The sequence below is a fragment of the Typopeltis vanoorti genome, chromosome 20 (genome assembly GCF_054136105.1).
Source record: "Typopeltis vanoorti isolate ZY-2024b chromosome 20, IOZ_Tvanoo_1.0, whole genome shotgun sequence".
In the NCBI taxonomy this organism is placed as follows: Eukaryota; Metazoa; Arthropoda; class Arachnida; order Uropygi; family Thelyphonidae; genus Typopeltis; species Typopeltis vanoorti.
In genome coordinates, this window is record NC_143568.1 from 76,844,682 (window position 1) to 76,860,426 (window position 15,745).

Sequence of the window (15,745 nt, forward strand, 5' to 3'; positions counted from 1 at the left end):
CTTATAGATAAAAAAATACTTAAATGGTTAATTATGTACCCCCCCCCACCTCCAAGGTTTACAAGGAGGTTAAGATTCTCTTTCCTCCTCTACTACCAAGTTCTTATTGGAGTATATATTTTTAGACATTTTAGCAAGAAAAAAACATTTGCTCCATCATCTCTCTCTCTCTCTCTCTCTCTCTGTGTGTGTGTGTGCGCGCATGTATGTGTGCGCGCGTGTGTGTCCGTTCGTTCCTCAAGAAACGAAAACAGATGAAATCATTTTAATGAAACAACACTCTGAAGAAAAACTGTTAATCAGTTTTAATTTTTATTAAAATCAGACAGATTAATAACTGCCATTTCACATGAAGACCAAACTAAACTTTTTACTGTCGGTTGCGCAAGTAACGTGACTGCGCGATTGACATACGCAGCGTTTTAGCTTTGGGTGCCAATGATGATCATCACGCTGTGTGAATATAATCTTGCACTGTTCTTTTTTTTTTCTTTTGTTTATTAAGTATCACAACATAACATAACATAACCGCACGTAATGTTGTGCTATACGCAAATTTCTTAACTCATTATAAAACAAAGAAGTGTAAGTAGGAGCCAGTCAGGTGACTATTTAATCAATAGTTTTCGAATTGTTCAAATGTTGAGCAACTGGAACACTGGTAATGTAACCATTATTTACTAAACCATGTGACTTTTTAGGTTGTGTGTTGGATATGTTATGTGTTAGAGAATTTATGCAATAGATTTTTTTATAATAACTGTCAAAATGCCAAGATAAGAGTTGAAAAATATATTTCCTAATTAAAGTGGTATGAAATAAGAACGTTATATCACAACATATACTACTACTACGGATATAGTAGCGTGTTAGATTTAAAATTATAGCCAAATATCGGACAATGTGGATAGAGTAAGGTTACATTGAAATACATCAATCGCTCTACTTCTACAGAAGGCCTCTCTTAAGGGTTAAATAGCAATATACCCACAGAGCATTATTTTATGTGGCTCTTGGGTACTCAAAGCCATACAAAAGTTAGCTTTGCCCGTATCAGGTTCGATTGACACAAACTAAGAGAGACGAAAATTAGTAGATATATTTATATAATATAGTCGTATCATATCTCATAATGGCATCATCCATGAAACCTAAACTACTCTATCATAATTTGCAGCGCAACGACATTTTTAATACTTTTCTATTTATTTTATATTCATAAATTGCTATATCCAAGCCTTCTATTTTATTTTCAATGGTGTATACCTATTCCGAAGTGCGAACATACCTCATGTAATTACTTAATTTTTAATGAAATCTGTCAGGCACGTTAGTCTAGTGCACAACTGGGTCATTATTCAGCAAACTCAACGAAACCAGTCATGTTGCTTGACTTGGAACGATTGAGTACACGCATATACACGCACACACACACCACAGGTTAACAGGTATGATGCTTTAGTGAAGGAGTTGTTTTTGATGATCGCATCGTTTCGTGATCTTACGGGCTCTGAAAATTCTCAGTTTTGGGTACATGGAAAAATTACTGAACACAACCTAAACAATCCACTCTAATAAACTGACTCAAAACATTCATAATGTACTGTACTGTGCAGTAGATAGAATGAACCTATTCTCCGATTTACACGAAACACAGCAAAAAGGACCAACGTACTTTTGCAAAAACATGTCTGATTCCATAAGTGTATCGTAATTGAAAATACGAAGTGATACATAGTTAATGCATTTTTAGGATTGCATTTTACAGACTGCAGTTTAACTGGATAAGTCTGTATTCTTATCGGCATGAAGTCCTTATTTCCCACTCCATCCGAAATTCCATTCACTTTTCAAGCCATAGCAGATGCACCAAGACAGTCCAAGAAAAATAACTAGCACACCCCAGGTGATGGCTTGTGACAAGAACCACAGCTTTAAACTTGCCTACACTGAAGCATGCAGTAAACAAAACAACAGTCCAAATCTGACTTTGAAAAAATCATCAGCATGATTACAAGGACGATACGATACCAAATGGTATCGTATCGTCCTTGTAAAGACCATCTGACATAACTTATGCTCACCTGCACTGTCACCTCTCATTCGCAAGGTGATGAGCAAAAACTGTGCTTCCACCTCTCTTTATAGCACCTAAGGATAAAACTGACTTTCTGGCATCATTCTTCTCAGATTCCTGCACAGATGATCAAGGAAAATCACATTCAAAACATAACAACAGTTCACCATATATTTCCTGTGACCATTTGGCAAAAATCCAAGAGAAGAATCTATTTAAGATTCTAGATGCATTTTGGTATCTAGAAAAAAAAAACAGAGATAAAAGCTGCCGTCAGACTACTACAGACTGATCGTCTTCTCAAAAATAATGGAGGTTTATTACAAGTTAAATTCTTGACTACCTAGAAGTCCACTGCCTAATTAGTGACCACCAGTATGAATTTTGCCACTCTAGACCCACCGTACACTTATATCAGCTAATTGGCAATGAAAACAAATATGAAATGAACCCGAAGTTACAACCAATCAACACACCCAAAGTACTATCTATATACTCACTCGCTCACTCTCCATAATTCTTTTCTGAAGCGCCTACTTCATTGAAATGGCCAGTACACCATAAAGATTCTCTTGCGCTCATCATACCTGGTTCTTCTTAAGATCAACTATATGCTTAGAAGACAGCTGTTATTCATACTGAATATTTCGTGCGCCAGAATTGCTTAGGGGTGTCATCAAATACTAAGCTTGCTGTATATAGATTTTTCTGTAGAACGTAATAGAAGCAACATGGACTCCTTGTTCGGAAAATCTCAAAATTTTAAATAGAAAAATAAGATGTTCACTATGGAACACCTTATTTTCATTAGAAAAGACTTGCATTAACAACAAAATTCCGTTCTTAATACAGCAGAAAGATTCGCTTTGGGAAAAAAAAGTCAAAACGTCTTCCCGAAAGAAAATCTCTAAACATCAGTCTTAGAGATTTATTATAAAACTGTGCGGAATTTAGTAACAGTTGAAGTAATAAAAGCCAACTGATTCTACTACGACACCTATTTCTTATTAGTGAAGAGTGATATTGAGAAAATATTACAGAGAATAAACGAGCAAATAAATATGAGACGAAAGGAGAATTCCCAAAAAATATTACTAAACCATCCAGCTTATTCAATTCGCTAACGGCTTCAACAAAACCTTTATTGCAAACCTAAGACAAACTAATGACGATATCTCTCATCTGAGCAAGATGGCTGTCCACTGCAAGAAAACTGCAGGCTTTTCCTTAAGTCACAATATGAGAACTGACATTGGCAACTCAAATGCTCACAAAATAAAATAAAATAAATAAAAATAAATATAAATAAAATAAAATCCAGGATTTGATGGATGATCATATCTCCTTATATAAAAAACAACTTTGTCTTCTCAAAATCAACCTACACAAGCTAATCAGTGCAATATTCGAAACGAGAAATATTCCCGGCGAACTAAAATTCATTACTTCAATTCGAGAAAGTGATGCCGTCCCATTGTGAATCACTCTGAATAAAAATAATGGGTTAAAATTCAACGACAGGCTTCAAACTTACCTATAAAAAATCGAATAACCCAAAACAGTTCGCTTTCCAGAAAGAGAAAAGTATAACTGATTTACTCGAGGAATTTAAATATAAATAAAATTATTTATTTATTTATTATGAGCGATGCCTGTTTGGAACAGAATACCATAATGTTTCTTGTTGTAGCATTGTTAGTTGTATCCAGTGGATACAGAAATAAAAGACATCTACAAAGTTGCTCATAAACTGCTAATATTCCCAAAGTGAGAAAAAAGTTTTAGAACATACATCGAACATAGTCTATTTTTTTATTAATGGAGACCTGAAATGGCATAAAATAGATGTTTGCCCTAAACAGTATGGTTTCCAGCTTACTTTACCTACTGTATTAACGTACTATTTTAAGTATGGATAAGAAATTAAGAAAAAGACAAAAGAGGAAGAAAAATGAAGCGTTTACTATTTCAGGCTAAATATATACATCATATCCGAAATCTGCTTGTATAAGATTTTTCAAGCATGAGGACAGACTTAATGTAAGATATTCCTAGTTTTTGCTACACTGAGTGGGAGAACGTAAGAGTTTTTCTTTTTTGTCATCTTACGTAATTTATTATAATTCTAGATGTACACTACAAAGTATATGAAAGCAGTTTTGAGATTTGAACTAATAAAGCAGATTTTTTGTATACTGAAATCACATGAATTGTACCCGAACGACACAAAAATCTCAGAATATGTGAAACAAAGAGTACAAATCAAAGAGAATACAAAATAAAATGCAAGTAATCTCACACGACATAGAATTACGAGATAATTCTGCTGTTATGTTTTAAAACAACCACGTACGAAATGTGAAAAGATTCATCTGTTAGAATTCCACATTTATAATGTCCTTCTATGTTAAATGAAAAACAACTTCCATAAGGTAATATGATTTTTTTCGGAGAGTTTCAGTAGTTTTTCCGTAATAATAATATCCAGTAAGAAAATTATCGTAAACATGTAAAGAGTGCCTTTCACGTCTGTAATAGCATTCTTATAGAAATTCCATTCATTATCACAACAGATGAATATACATTGTTTTTGAAATAGGCTGCAGATATACATTTGCTTTTGAATAATTTTGCCGTTAAAGTGGTCTTATTGAAATCCAAATTGAAACAACGCGACGAATGAATAGAGCTCCTAAACCAAATTTTGTTAAATAGAATCCCAGAGAAAGCCTCCGTAGCTCAGTCGATATAGACTAGGCGTGGCCAACTTCTTTCCATACGAGGGCCAACTCGTATGAGTGGTAACGTCACAGGTAGCACACTTTTAGACAGAACTTAAATAAAAATAAATGCTGCATTTTTTCAAAGCAATAGAAAACCCGGAAACTCGGGTTTTTCGTCCCCCAGAACTGGCAAACCGGCCCCGTGAACACACGCATCTAGAGACATAGGACACACCGGGAGGAATAGGGCCAACCACCTTATCCTCGAGTTCCGGTTGCGATTGTTAGTCCAAAAATAGTTGGAAAATACCTCCACACCGTAAAAGGTAGAAGAGGAGGATTAAGTAAAAGTATAATCCCAGATAGAGGAAATTATATTTTCTTTACACGAGATCTATCACGATGTTTCTGACGAACTTTCAAAGAGTATTCAAAGATATCTATCGAAGTACTTTTGCAAAAAAACCGACGAGAGTTATATGTTATATGTCACAAGTTATATTTTACGACATGTGAGCTATTTTGGGATTGCGTACTGTACACATAATTTTTATTCGAACAAATTTTGTTAGCTAATTATAGTTTGGAAGTGAAAGAATGAATAATCGTTCTTCCACTTTTATATTCTGAAGAGTTTTCATTTTTCTTTTTTACAGATCCTGAAGAATCATGAATTATGATCGATTTTAAATGATTTTTCAGGAATTTCTGATATTCTGATAAGACCAAGTTACTGTAAATTATTTTATAAATGAACACTATTAGTTAATCGTCATTTGTAAAATGATGAAACAGCAAAAAAATTGCTAGGTGTTGATTTCGACAGCTTTTAAATGAAATATGTTTTATTTTTTTTAATCGTGTTTCGTGATCAAATGAAAGTAGCTGTTTCTGAGTGAGTACCTCTGATAAAACTACTTTTTTATTTCATATATTAGAAACACTTATCATTTCATGAGTTGAGTCAGCACTTGCCTTCTTTAATAGAACGAATTCTATAGCTTAGTTGGTACAGATAATGTCCTTTGACTAGAAAGAACGCGGGTTCGAATTCCGTATAGAACGCGAAGAACCTTTATTAAGGACCTTTCAAATGATGGCAAATTTGCCGGTTTGATACTGAAGTGGCAGAGTTTTTCGCCAAGGAAACTGTTTTTTTTTTTTTTTTCCCCATCCCGCGAAAGAGCCCTCAAACCAGCAAGAAGAACACATAGTTATCGTTATCCTGCATAGCCTTCGTTGGTTTGGCAATAACAAACAATATTACACCCCATTAATTCTATCCAGAATTGTAGAACTATTTTTAAAATTGTGAATATTAACAAATAAATGACTTTATTAAATATTCGTGCTTATTCAAGAACCACTTTCAGCATTTTTATTTTAAAATGCTGAAAGTGGTTTTTTACAATAATTTTTAAAAAGTTTCCATTGGCCTTCAAATGTATTTTCTTAAAGTTATTAATAAATATTTCATAATTACAAATTAGATATATTTAAAAACAAATGTGTTCGTGTTTTCCAAGTATGATTCTATTACGTATTTCTATAAAAGTTCTAGGAACACTAAGTTTCTGGTTTCCTTCAATCAGTAATGTTTACAAGTCTCTTTACTCATCTTATCGGTCTTGAAAGAAGGTCAACAAATTCACTAATTCTTCTACAGGACTTTTAAAATCTGATCGTTCTTCGCCTTTCCACCGTCAGAGGTCTTAATCTGTAATCAAACGTACTGGACTTGTACCCTGGTCAACCGCAAGTACATAAGCAGAATCCCGTGGCATCTCACTGTCATCTCAGCCTCAAGCATGGAGCTGGGAATACTAGTGTTCACGTGTATCTTGGGAGCTGCTTTTGCAGGTTAGTAAGTTTGATGGATTTTTTTGTCCTCTGCAGGCTTAGGGAATATTATTTTATTTAAACTTTTTCCGTGTTCGCTAACCAAGAAACTGTAGCTATAGCTTTACCTCAGTTCTGATGATTTAAGTTCATTTGAAATCGTGCATAATTTAACGCTGCAACAAGTTTAATTCAAATTTCATCTGATAAATAAATAACGAAGTTCTGAGACTGTTCATATGAATTATTTCAAATTCTTTAAGGAATATATGTACTAGTAGAAGAACAAGAATTTATATATATATATATATATATATATATATATATATATATATATAATTTTATTAAAATTATTTAAAAGTGTTCTGAGTCACGTATATTTACTAGACTGAGAGAATACCAACTTGTTTTTAACATAGTTCTACTAGTTTTCTTGTACTAAATCCGTATTTACGAAATGTTAATATAAGCAGTTTTCAAGGAATTATAACAAACGTTGAGTTAAAATTCGGCTACTGCGAACCCAGTTGGAAGTTATGAGGCTTTTCGAGAAATTATTTTTAAGTAGATACTTTAGGTAAAGTAATACATTAATTCAGAACTGTTTGATAGTCATATAATACGGAATATTTCAAACTTTTTTCTGAGTATTTTAAGATGTTTTCTGATATTTTAAAATATTTTAATATTCTATCTATATTATTTTGATATTCTAAAATGTCGTCTGTGTGTGTGTGTGTGTGTGTGTGTGTGTGTGTGTGTGTGTGTGTGTGTGTGTGTGTGTGTGTGTGTGTGTGTGTGTGTGTGTGTGTGTGTGTGTGTGTGTGTTAAAAATACCAAGCTTTTAAACCTGGTTTTACTCCATTTCCCAAGTAAGCAAACAGACAAACAAGTCAAGTTTGCACCTGCATGTATTGGAAGTCTAGCTGACCCTCAAAGTAGTGCAAGACCAAGGTAACTCTTGGTAAAAGTAGAATAAGCTCTGATCACTAATCTTAATATTTACCCTTAATGCAAAGCGCATCTCCTGGAGGAGATGTATGATGTTTTGTATTAAAGGCAAGGAGGCACTACCCAGACCGCTTTTGACCTTTATTGAGGTCTCATCAGTGGGAGCCAGGTCGAAACCGGTCTGGGTAATGGCCCCTTGCCTTTAATACAAAACATCATACATCTCCTCCAGGAGATGTGCTTTGCATTAAGGGTAAATATTAAGATTAGTGATCAGAGCTTATTCTACTTTTACCAAGAGTTGCCTTGGTCTTGCACTACTTTGAGGGTCAGCTAGACTTCCAATACATGCAGGTGCAAACTTGACTTGTTTGTCTGTTTGCTTACTTGGGAAACGGAGTAAAACCAGGTTTAAAATAGCTTGGTATTTTTAACATTTATTATACCCAAGGTAAAATACTTTCTGCATATATATATATGCAGAAAGTTTGTGAATTGTGAATGTTTTAGGTTTGCTTGAAATTATGAAGAACATGAAAATAAATTTTGTTGCTATACATTAACGCTGATTAGCACAACGGTGTTATAAGAAATACTCATACGAGAAATGCTTAAAACTACTTTAAATAAAATAATTTAAATATATACATAAACCAATACTAAGTCTGTAAATCAATTAGTGATGATGCACTTTTCTCCCCCATAAATAGGCCCAGTACCCAGGGACAGCAACCAATGTGCTTCTTACTGCTCTTCTGGTGAGTAAATCTTGTTGTTTTTATCTAAAATGTGAATGCAGTTTTCAGTGGGAATGTGTAACCACCATTTCTCGTGGTAACTGTTTCGTAGTGAATTGCAATATACAGTACAGTATGTCATTTAAAAAATCTACCAACAATTTATCTATCAACAATTCATTTTCGCCTCATTCTGCAGAATGAAGCGAAAATGAGATTGGTTTTCTGAATTTACTTAATATAACACTCAAATTGTGTACTACACTTCTATTTGCATTGTATTTGCCAATTCACTCAAACTGTATTTGCTAGGAGCTTTTTCATATTCAATTTTTATTGACTATAACAAGATTTTTAGGAAATACAAGAAAAGCATGTAAGACTTTGTGTGTGTGTGTGTGTGTGTGTGTGTGTGTGTGTGTGTGTGTGTGTGTGTGTGTGTGTGTGTGTGTGTGTGTGTGTGTGTGTGTGTGTGTGTGTGTGTGTGTGTGTGTGTGTGTGTGTGTGTGTGTGTGTGTGAAAATTGAGTGAATAATTTTAAGTGGTTGAATAACAATCAAGATCATTCAGCTAATTATGTTTATGCCGTCTCAGAAAAAATTAATGCAACCAACTTATACTGAAAAAAGTAAAAAAGCTGGGAATTATTATCCCATCCAATCTTCATCTACGTATTTGGACTCAGTAGTCGGTTACAGCCGAGTACTTCGACTCATCAACATTTATTACTTTTATGCGGGAACGATTAAGGTTATGAACTCTATAATCTCTATAAACTGCATCGTGTTCTTTTGCCGTTTTGTCTGGGAAATACTCCTGTTTTCGCGAAGAAAATTTCTATTACATTCATATGAAACAATGCAATGTGTTTACAGAGAGTATTTTTAAACATATAACCAATTTTAAAATGTAATACTCCAAGTATTTGATTCAACAGTTTATCTGCTATTATTTTATATATTTCGATGCAAGTCAACGAACTAAGTTGCAGTAAAAGAGAATTTCACCAGAAACGAACTTTTCACCTTACAACTTAGAATATTTGAACAAAGGTGTGGATTGTCTTTTTAACAAATCCTTTTCAACAGTAATAAAGAAAATGAGCAAATCTAATGGCGACCAATACAACAAATTTCTATATCAGCAGATTCATACATCCATGTATGACTTAGGCTTTTGCATAGATCATATCCTGGCCTGAGAAAAAAAAAGTAAAATCTGGACTGAAAAAAAATCATGAAAAGTGATACTTTTCTTCTAAAAAGCAAGAAATATGGGAAAACATTTCTTATTATTACGACAACTAGAAGTAATCTGAGGACTCATCGCGGGAAGATACTATAAGCAACACCATCTACTGTTTTTTTTAAAAAAAACAAAAAAAATTAAATTAAAAAATTAAACTGCCAGGAAATCCAAATAGGAATTTCCAAGGGACCAAATTAGAGCATTTGTAGTTTGTAAAATTAGTAATCGTCTTCTCTATCATTCTTCCTCGTACACACATCCACAGGGTACTACATCTAAAGACAAAGCAAACCTTTCTTTCTTCTCTTCCAACTCCGCATACACGACCCAGGCAAATAATGACGAGCATATGCAAGCTGAATATGCAGGATCGTACAAATTATGTAACATGGCTAGCTTTCATTTCAGGAGCGAAAGTTTTGAGCATAGTTGGTGGATACCATTAGAACACATGTGGTATTTAATTAAGCTATCCAAGATTCTTCCGATGTTACAATGCAATATCAGGTAGTCTTACACCGGACAATGGAATTCACCTTCGACCTTAAAGGCAATTACAAGTATCTATGCTCATGGCGAGATTCGAACTGCAGCCTGTTTGTTGAAGAACGGGTGCTAACAAGGCCTGCACTGTTGAGCAGCAAGGATTTTCCTCTGGACGTGTACTGCAAGCCATGGTTGATCGACAGCTTCCTTTCTTCAGATTTTTATTCCAATCCAGGAGTTTCTCAGGCTCTGTTCTTTCGCCCCATTCCCTTCAAATGACTTTTTCACACCGAACTCAAATCCTATCCATGGTTTTGCTGATTTTCCAAGTTGTTCCATAACCAATGCCTTAAGACTGATTTTCATTAATTTTTCAATAAGATGAGAGCATTCAATTAACTTCGGTGCTACTGAAGCTCCTCTTATCTTCCAAGGTATCCCCCATCCTAAGACAAGATCATATATCTCTTCCTGAACTGATATTTACTTCTAGATCTTACCTGTTACAAACACATAAAATCCAGAGTATTTCGTTCACACATTTGAGGGTAGTGCTTCAAAACTTTCCCAAAAATACTTGACGATGTTCAGAAGGGCTGTTTGACTAATTAATGGTCCTTCTGTCACTGGGATTATTAATTAGCGGAATTTATACACGAATGTTTTCTAATTATTTCAATAGGTGCTATTCCATAAAGCTAGCACGAACCATCTCTCTGTTTCCTTGTAAATCAATAAAGATAACAGTAACGGTGATTAACAACCCCTCACGTTCCATATTTTATTCCTTCTCTTCTCTTCTTTCATTCCATCTATCTTTATTCCTGCAACTCGCTTGTTATATTCAATAACCTCCAGCTATTCAAAACAAAACACCAGAATGTGTTATTTTCTCTTCAGTCCCTCACGTAGCGCAAATTGTGCTATAAAACACCACTGGGTATCTTATTATATACAGCGTATCTGACATCTAACAAAAAGATACATTTCGTAAACTTACGCGGAAGATCGATGTGTTTTCACTCATGGGCGTAACAACTCACGAGATTTTCTTGGTTTCAGTAATTCTTTACACATTCCTGGTGACAGAGCAGTCATTACGATGTTACTTGATCTCTCACAAGGTGTTCTATAGCATGTCTAGTGCGACGAAATCTAACAGAGATTATTTGTCAGCTATTTCTTTCCGTCCATCTATTCATTGGATATCATCAGAGGCGTACGGTCAATCAAATGCTTGGTGATGTGTCACATCAGTCCTCGCCAGGTGGACTGGTGTAGACTGCATTTAATACACGAGACCTTTTTACCTCCACAAAAAGAAATCTAGAGGGGTCAAATTTAAACATCTAGGAAGGCCTGCTCTCCTTCCCCCAGTTCATCTGGAAGCTCTTTATTTCGGAAGACCCGGATCGGTAGGCTAGTGTAATGTATTAAAGCTTTACCATGCTGTAAGAGATATCTGATTATCTGCTGAATTACGTGATTATGTAGCAAGTTATATTGTTCCTGTCACTGTAGTTACAGCAACGAAACTAGAGTGACAGGAAGAATAACAGCTCTTTTCACACAGATAGTGGTGTGAAGTTCAGTAGTCCATAATTCAATTTAGTCCATTATAATTTGTATACTTTCACTTCTCCAAATTCTGTATCTGTGTATCTTGAACGTGTATATATGTGTGAAAAATGGCATCATCAGAGAAGGAAACATCGCCAAGGACTGCAGTATCATCATCATGATCATCTGTTTGTACAACCATGTATCACTTAAAGACCTAAACGTCGATTCCCATTGTTGCATCGTGTGGTATTATTATTATTATTATTATTATTATTATTATTATTATTATTATTATTATTATTATTATTATTATGTTGGAAGCGGAGACGCTGTTCACTCGGCCCATCAGCTTTTCGCACGTTCGGAAACAGTTTAGCATTTCTGCAAGTGAAAATGGTCTAATTAAAAACAACAAAATTGAATAACAAGCCAGGTTTCAATCTCTGTTCAGACATAGCAGAGGAATAAATTACGTAAGAATCCAATAAGTGCTAATCATTTTGCGAAACGAATCTAAAATAATAAACTACAAAAATTGTAAAAATCTTAAAATAATCAAAATAATACAAGAGCCAAAGAAACCAACGAAACATAAAAGGATAAAGTATGAAATTGGTATCTATTACTGCTAATTTTTGAAAATTCTTTTGTGTCGTCTTACACATTATCACGTAGCAAGATTTCTTTTCGATAATTTCAGGTGTTTTTCATGTGAATATTATCAAGGGCAAAGTAGCTGTCGAAGGTCAGACTAGCAGATAAATAGAAATGGAGAGCAAAAAACGTGAAGTGCGTCAGTACCGAGAAGTCCTAGATGAGCGACCTTTTAAGAGGATTATTTTTAAAATGGGCTTCTCAGGCAACTTAGAAATCTAATTTTTGATATTTCTCTGCTCAAAAATTTAATTATTTGAAGCAATGTATCAAAGAAATAATTTTTTTTCATGAAGAAGTAAAGAAAATAATTCAAGAAAGAATTAATCGAGGCTGTTTACATTTCGTTCTAATACCTCGCCTCATGTTTTTAAATAAATAAATGACATCAAACGAGAAACAAGTATCCAGCTGCAATGGACACATGCTCTCCAGGCATTTCGTTCAGAGGTCGAGAAATGAACTCATCAGTAAACAGTCATGTTGAACGAGATGACATATCTAGAGGAAAGGTTGGGAGCTATCTTTTTAGATTATCAGCAAGCCTGCTCTCTTAGGCTAAACTTGTAAACAGATAGATGTGTGGTCTTTCTTAACGATGTGTGTGGCGTGATACTTTGGGAAATATCCGTAAATATCCACTAGTCTGGCTTCCTACGGTAATGTCCAAATATATATATCGCTGAGGCAGAGTGAGGTATTATTATTATTATAAGTCTTCTTATACATGAAATTGATTAATGGATAAAATTCATCAAAAGCAAAGCAATACACGATACATACAAAATAGATAAAAGATTAAAAAAAAACAACGCGAAAATAATTCTAAAGTATTTAAGGAGGTTTAATATAAATTTGATTCTAAAAGAAGGAAAAAAACAGAATATATCACCGTTTAAATATGACAATACATAACAGTAGCGGCACGTAAATTTAAGAAATCCAAATCCTACTTTAAAATGACAAATACAGAAAACTTTCCTACAAGTCAATGAGAAATCGCACCTTTTGGTCCTTCCCCAAAAACCATTGGAAGAACTTCTGCCAGTCCATCTCTCTCTATCTATCTATTTATCGATAATTGCATTAAAAAAAAGCTGAGTTCTTGGCAAACTTTCTAGCCCACTCCCTCACTTCTGGATAATGAAATGTTAGAAAAACTTCATGCAGTGGCTTTTTGACATCAGTATCTTCGTAGCACAGTCTCGAGGATGACACAACATTCCTTTTTATTTGAAAAGATCTGAATTCGAATTCAGTCTAGGATACAAATCTTTATAGTGAAAGTTGACTTAGCAATCGAGATGGAAGGATTTTTTCTTTTCAAGATTCGTTTTTCATCCCGTAAACCAGCCAGAAGGAAACACGCATTTGCATGATATCACTTGGCATCGGCGCCGTAATTCCAGTCAGATTAACACCAAGTATTTGATATTTACCAACCACCTGATCAACAATTGTTGCTCAACGACTATCTTCAACTCTTTGTAACTATAATTTACCTTTCGTCCTTCATTGTATGTTTTGCTGATGGCCTTTTTTTCATATTTCCCTACCGATGCGGGAGCACCCTAGAGCCCTCTAATTTTATGGAAACTCTTTTTCCTATATATATATATATATATATATCAATAATCTCAAATCCAATTCATAGATTTCTTTACACAAATTCATTCTTTCTATTCATTTGACGAAATATGAAGTACTTTAGACTTTCAGATCTCTTCTTTTTTAAATTTTTCAGTGAGTGACAATAATTTCGTCAACTTTAATGTTACCAAAACACAATCCTCTTCTTACTGTAAGAAAAATCTAGTTCGCCTCCAAGTTAAAAATAAATAGATCTCCAAGAAAGACCAGCGCTATCTTCTTGGACTGATATACTTCTCCAACCATTCTTTGCACAAACAAAGAATACAAATTTGGTGTTGATTTGGGATTTTACGGAGTTAGCAGTTGTAAAACAGCTTGATATTCTTGTGGATTTTTGGTAGCTGTCTCTAGGTTTGCAACTGCTAAGTCATACTCTTAATTTTATAATATTCTTACTATTTTGGAAGTATAAAACCTCCCTGAAATTCTTGATACCATTCAAAGAAGAAAACTGGTAAACGGATTACTTTATTTAAAAGAGCAGCTACAGTTACTCTCTTATGAACATTCTGTCTCTGTATTATAGCTTCCCTCTAAGTAAATCTAAGGGCATTATTCTACTCAAGCATTCTTCCATTTGACTGTAAACTTATAAAAATACAAACAGCTGATTTTCGATATATACAATGATTATCCAACTTCAAACTTACTGAATTAGTTTTTTAACTCCTCCTCCTCTTTCATTCCACCCCCTTCCATTCCCTGGAAAATCTTTCTTTCATAGTTGTTTCCTTATCATTCAACCTCCAGTTGTTCAAAAGCATTGGGGAAGGGGGTCTTTTTTCTCTTTTAAATCTGTTTTCTACATACATCGCTAATACAGATTCTACAATCCTTCGTTTATGAGATTATGATATATATGCACGTTTCAAAGTCCTCAGAATTATATATAAATATATGTAATTTGATGTATGTAAGGAAAGAATAATTATATATATATATATATATATATATATATATATATATATATATATATAGAAAGAGAGAGAGAGAATACGGATGATTAATTTTCAGCAAGAACAAGCCAAATATTTCTCAGGAAAATCCCAATATTTTTCAGATATACCCAATGTGAAAAATATTGTTATATTGTTTTCAATATTGTTCCACTTTGCGACCTGTAGTACGAATGGATAGCATCTCCGCTATCCACTCGAAGAAATACAAGAAAACGGAATGAAGGGGGGGGGGGAGAAATAAGAATGAAGACAGCATTAATAACAAAACGTATTTCAAAAAGAAAGATATTATAGGATGGTGTTTCTCTAGAAATTCATGGAAATATCTCTTTGCTGCGATAAAGATATTCATAGCAACATAAAGGAAAAGCATCATTTTTTTCTGGGATATACTCGTATATCCAAAATGGTTTCTCTTAATAGAAGTATATTTCATCACATGAAGATGCTAGAAAAGAACTTGATCTTTGTGAGTGCAAACAAGTTCAGGCAATAAAATATATCATTGCATATTATCTCATAAAGAAAGTCAATCCGAGGTTCCTCTCTTGAAAATGTGCAAACTAGCCTGCGAATATATACAAGTAACAAACATCATTAACTTACAAAAGACTCGACTCGGAAATATGCAGATTTATTGACAGTTCACAACATATCACATACTGTATATGGTTCCATTTTCCTAAGGACAGGTTAGCCTAAAGCAGGGGTGTCCAACCTTTTAGCTTCCCTGGGCCACATTGGAAGAAGACGAGTTGTTTTGGGCCACACATAAAATACACTAACACTAACGATAGCTGATGAGCAAAAAAACGTAGAATGTATAGTTAACATATTTAAGTAATTTAAACTTCA

The 15,745-nt window shown here is 34.1% G+C and overlaps 1 protein-coding gene across 1 annotated transcript in view; it reads left to right on the forward strand.

The window, feature by feature from the left end:
* Positions 1-6,553: 6,553 nt before the first annotated feature.
* Positions 6,554-15,745, forward strand: part of LOC150095580 (apolipophorins-like) — a 77,853-nt gene continuing 68,661 nt past the window's right edge. The window contains exons 1-2 of the mRNA XM_090409882.1: positions 6,554-6,660; positions 8,301-8,348. Coding sequence (XP_090266008.1) covers positions 6,609-6,660; positions 8,301-8,348 — 100 coding nt within the window. The 5' untranslated portion in view covers positions 6,554-6,608. The remainder of the gene's footprint in view (positions 6,661-8,300; positions 8,349-15,745) is intronic.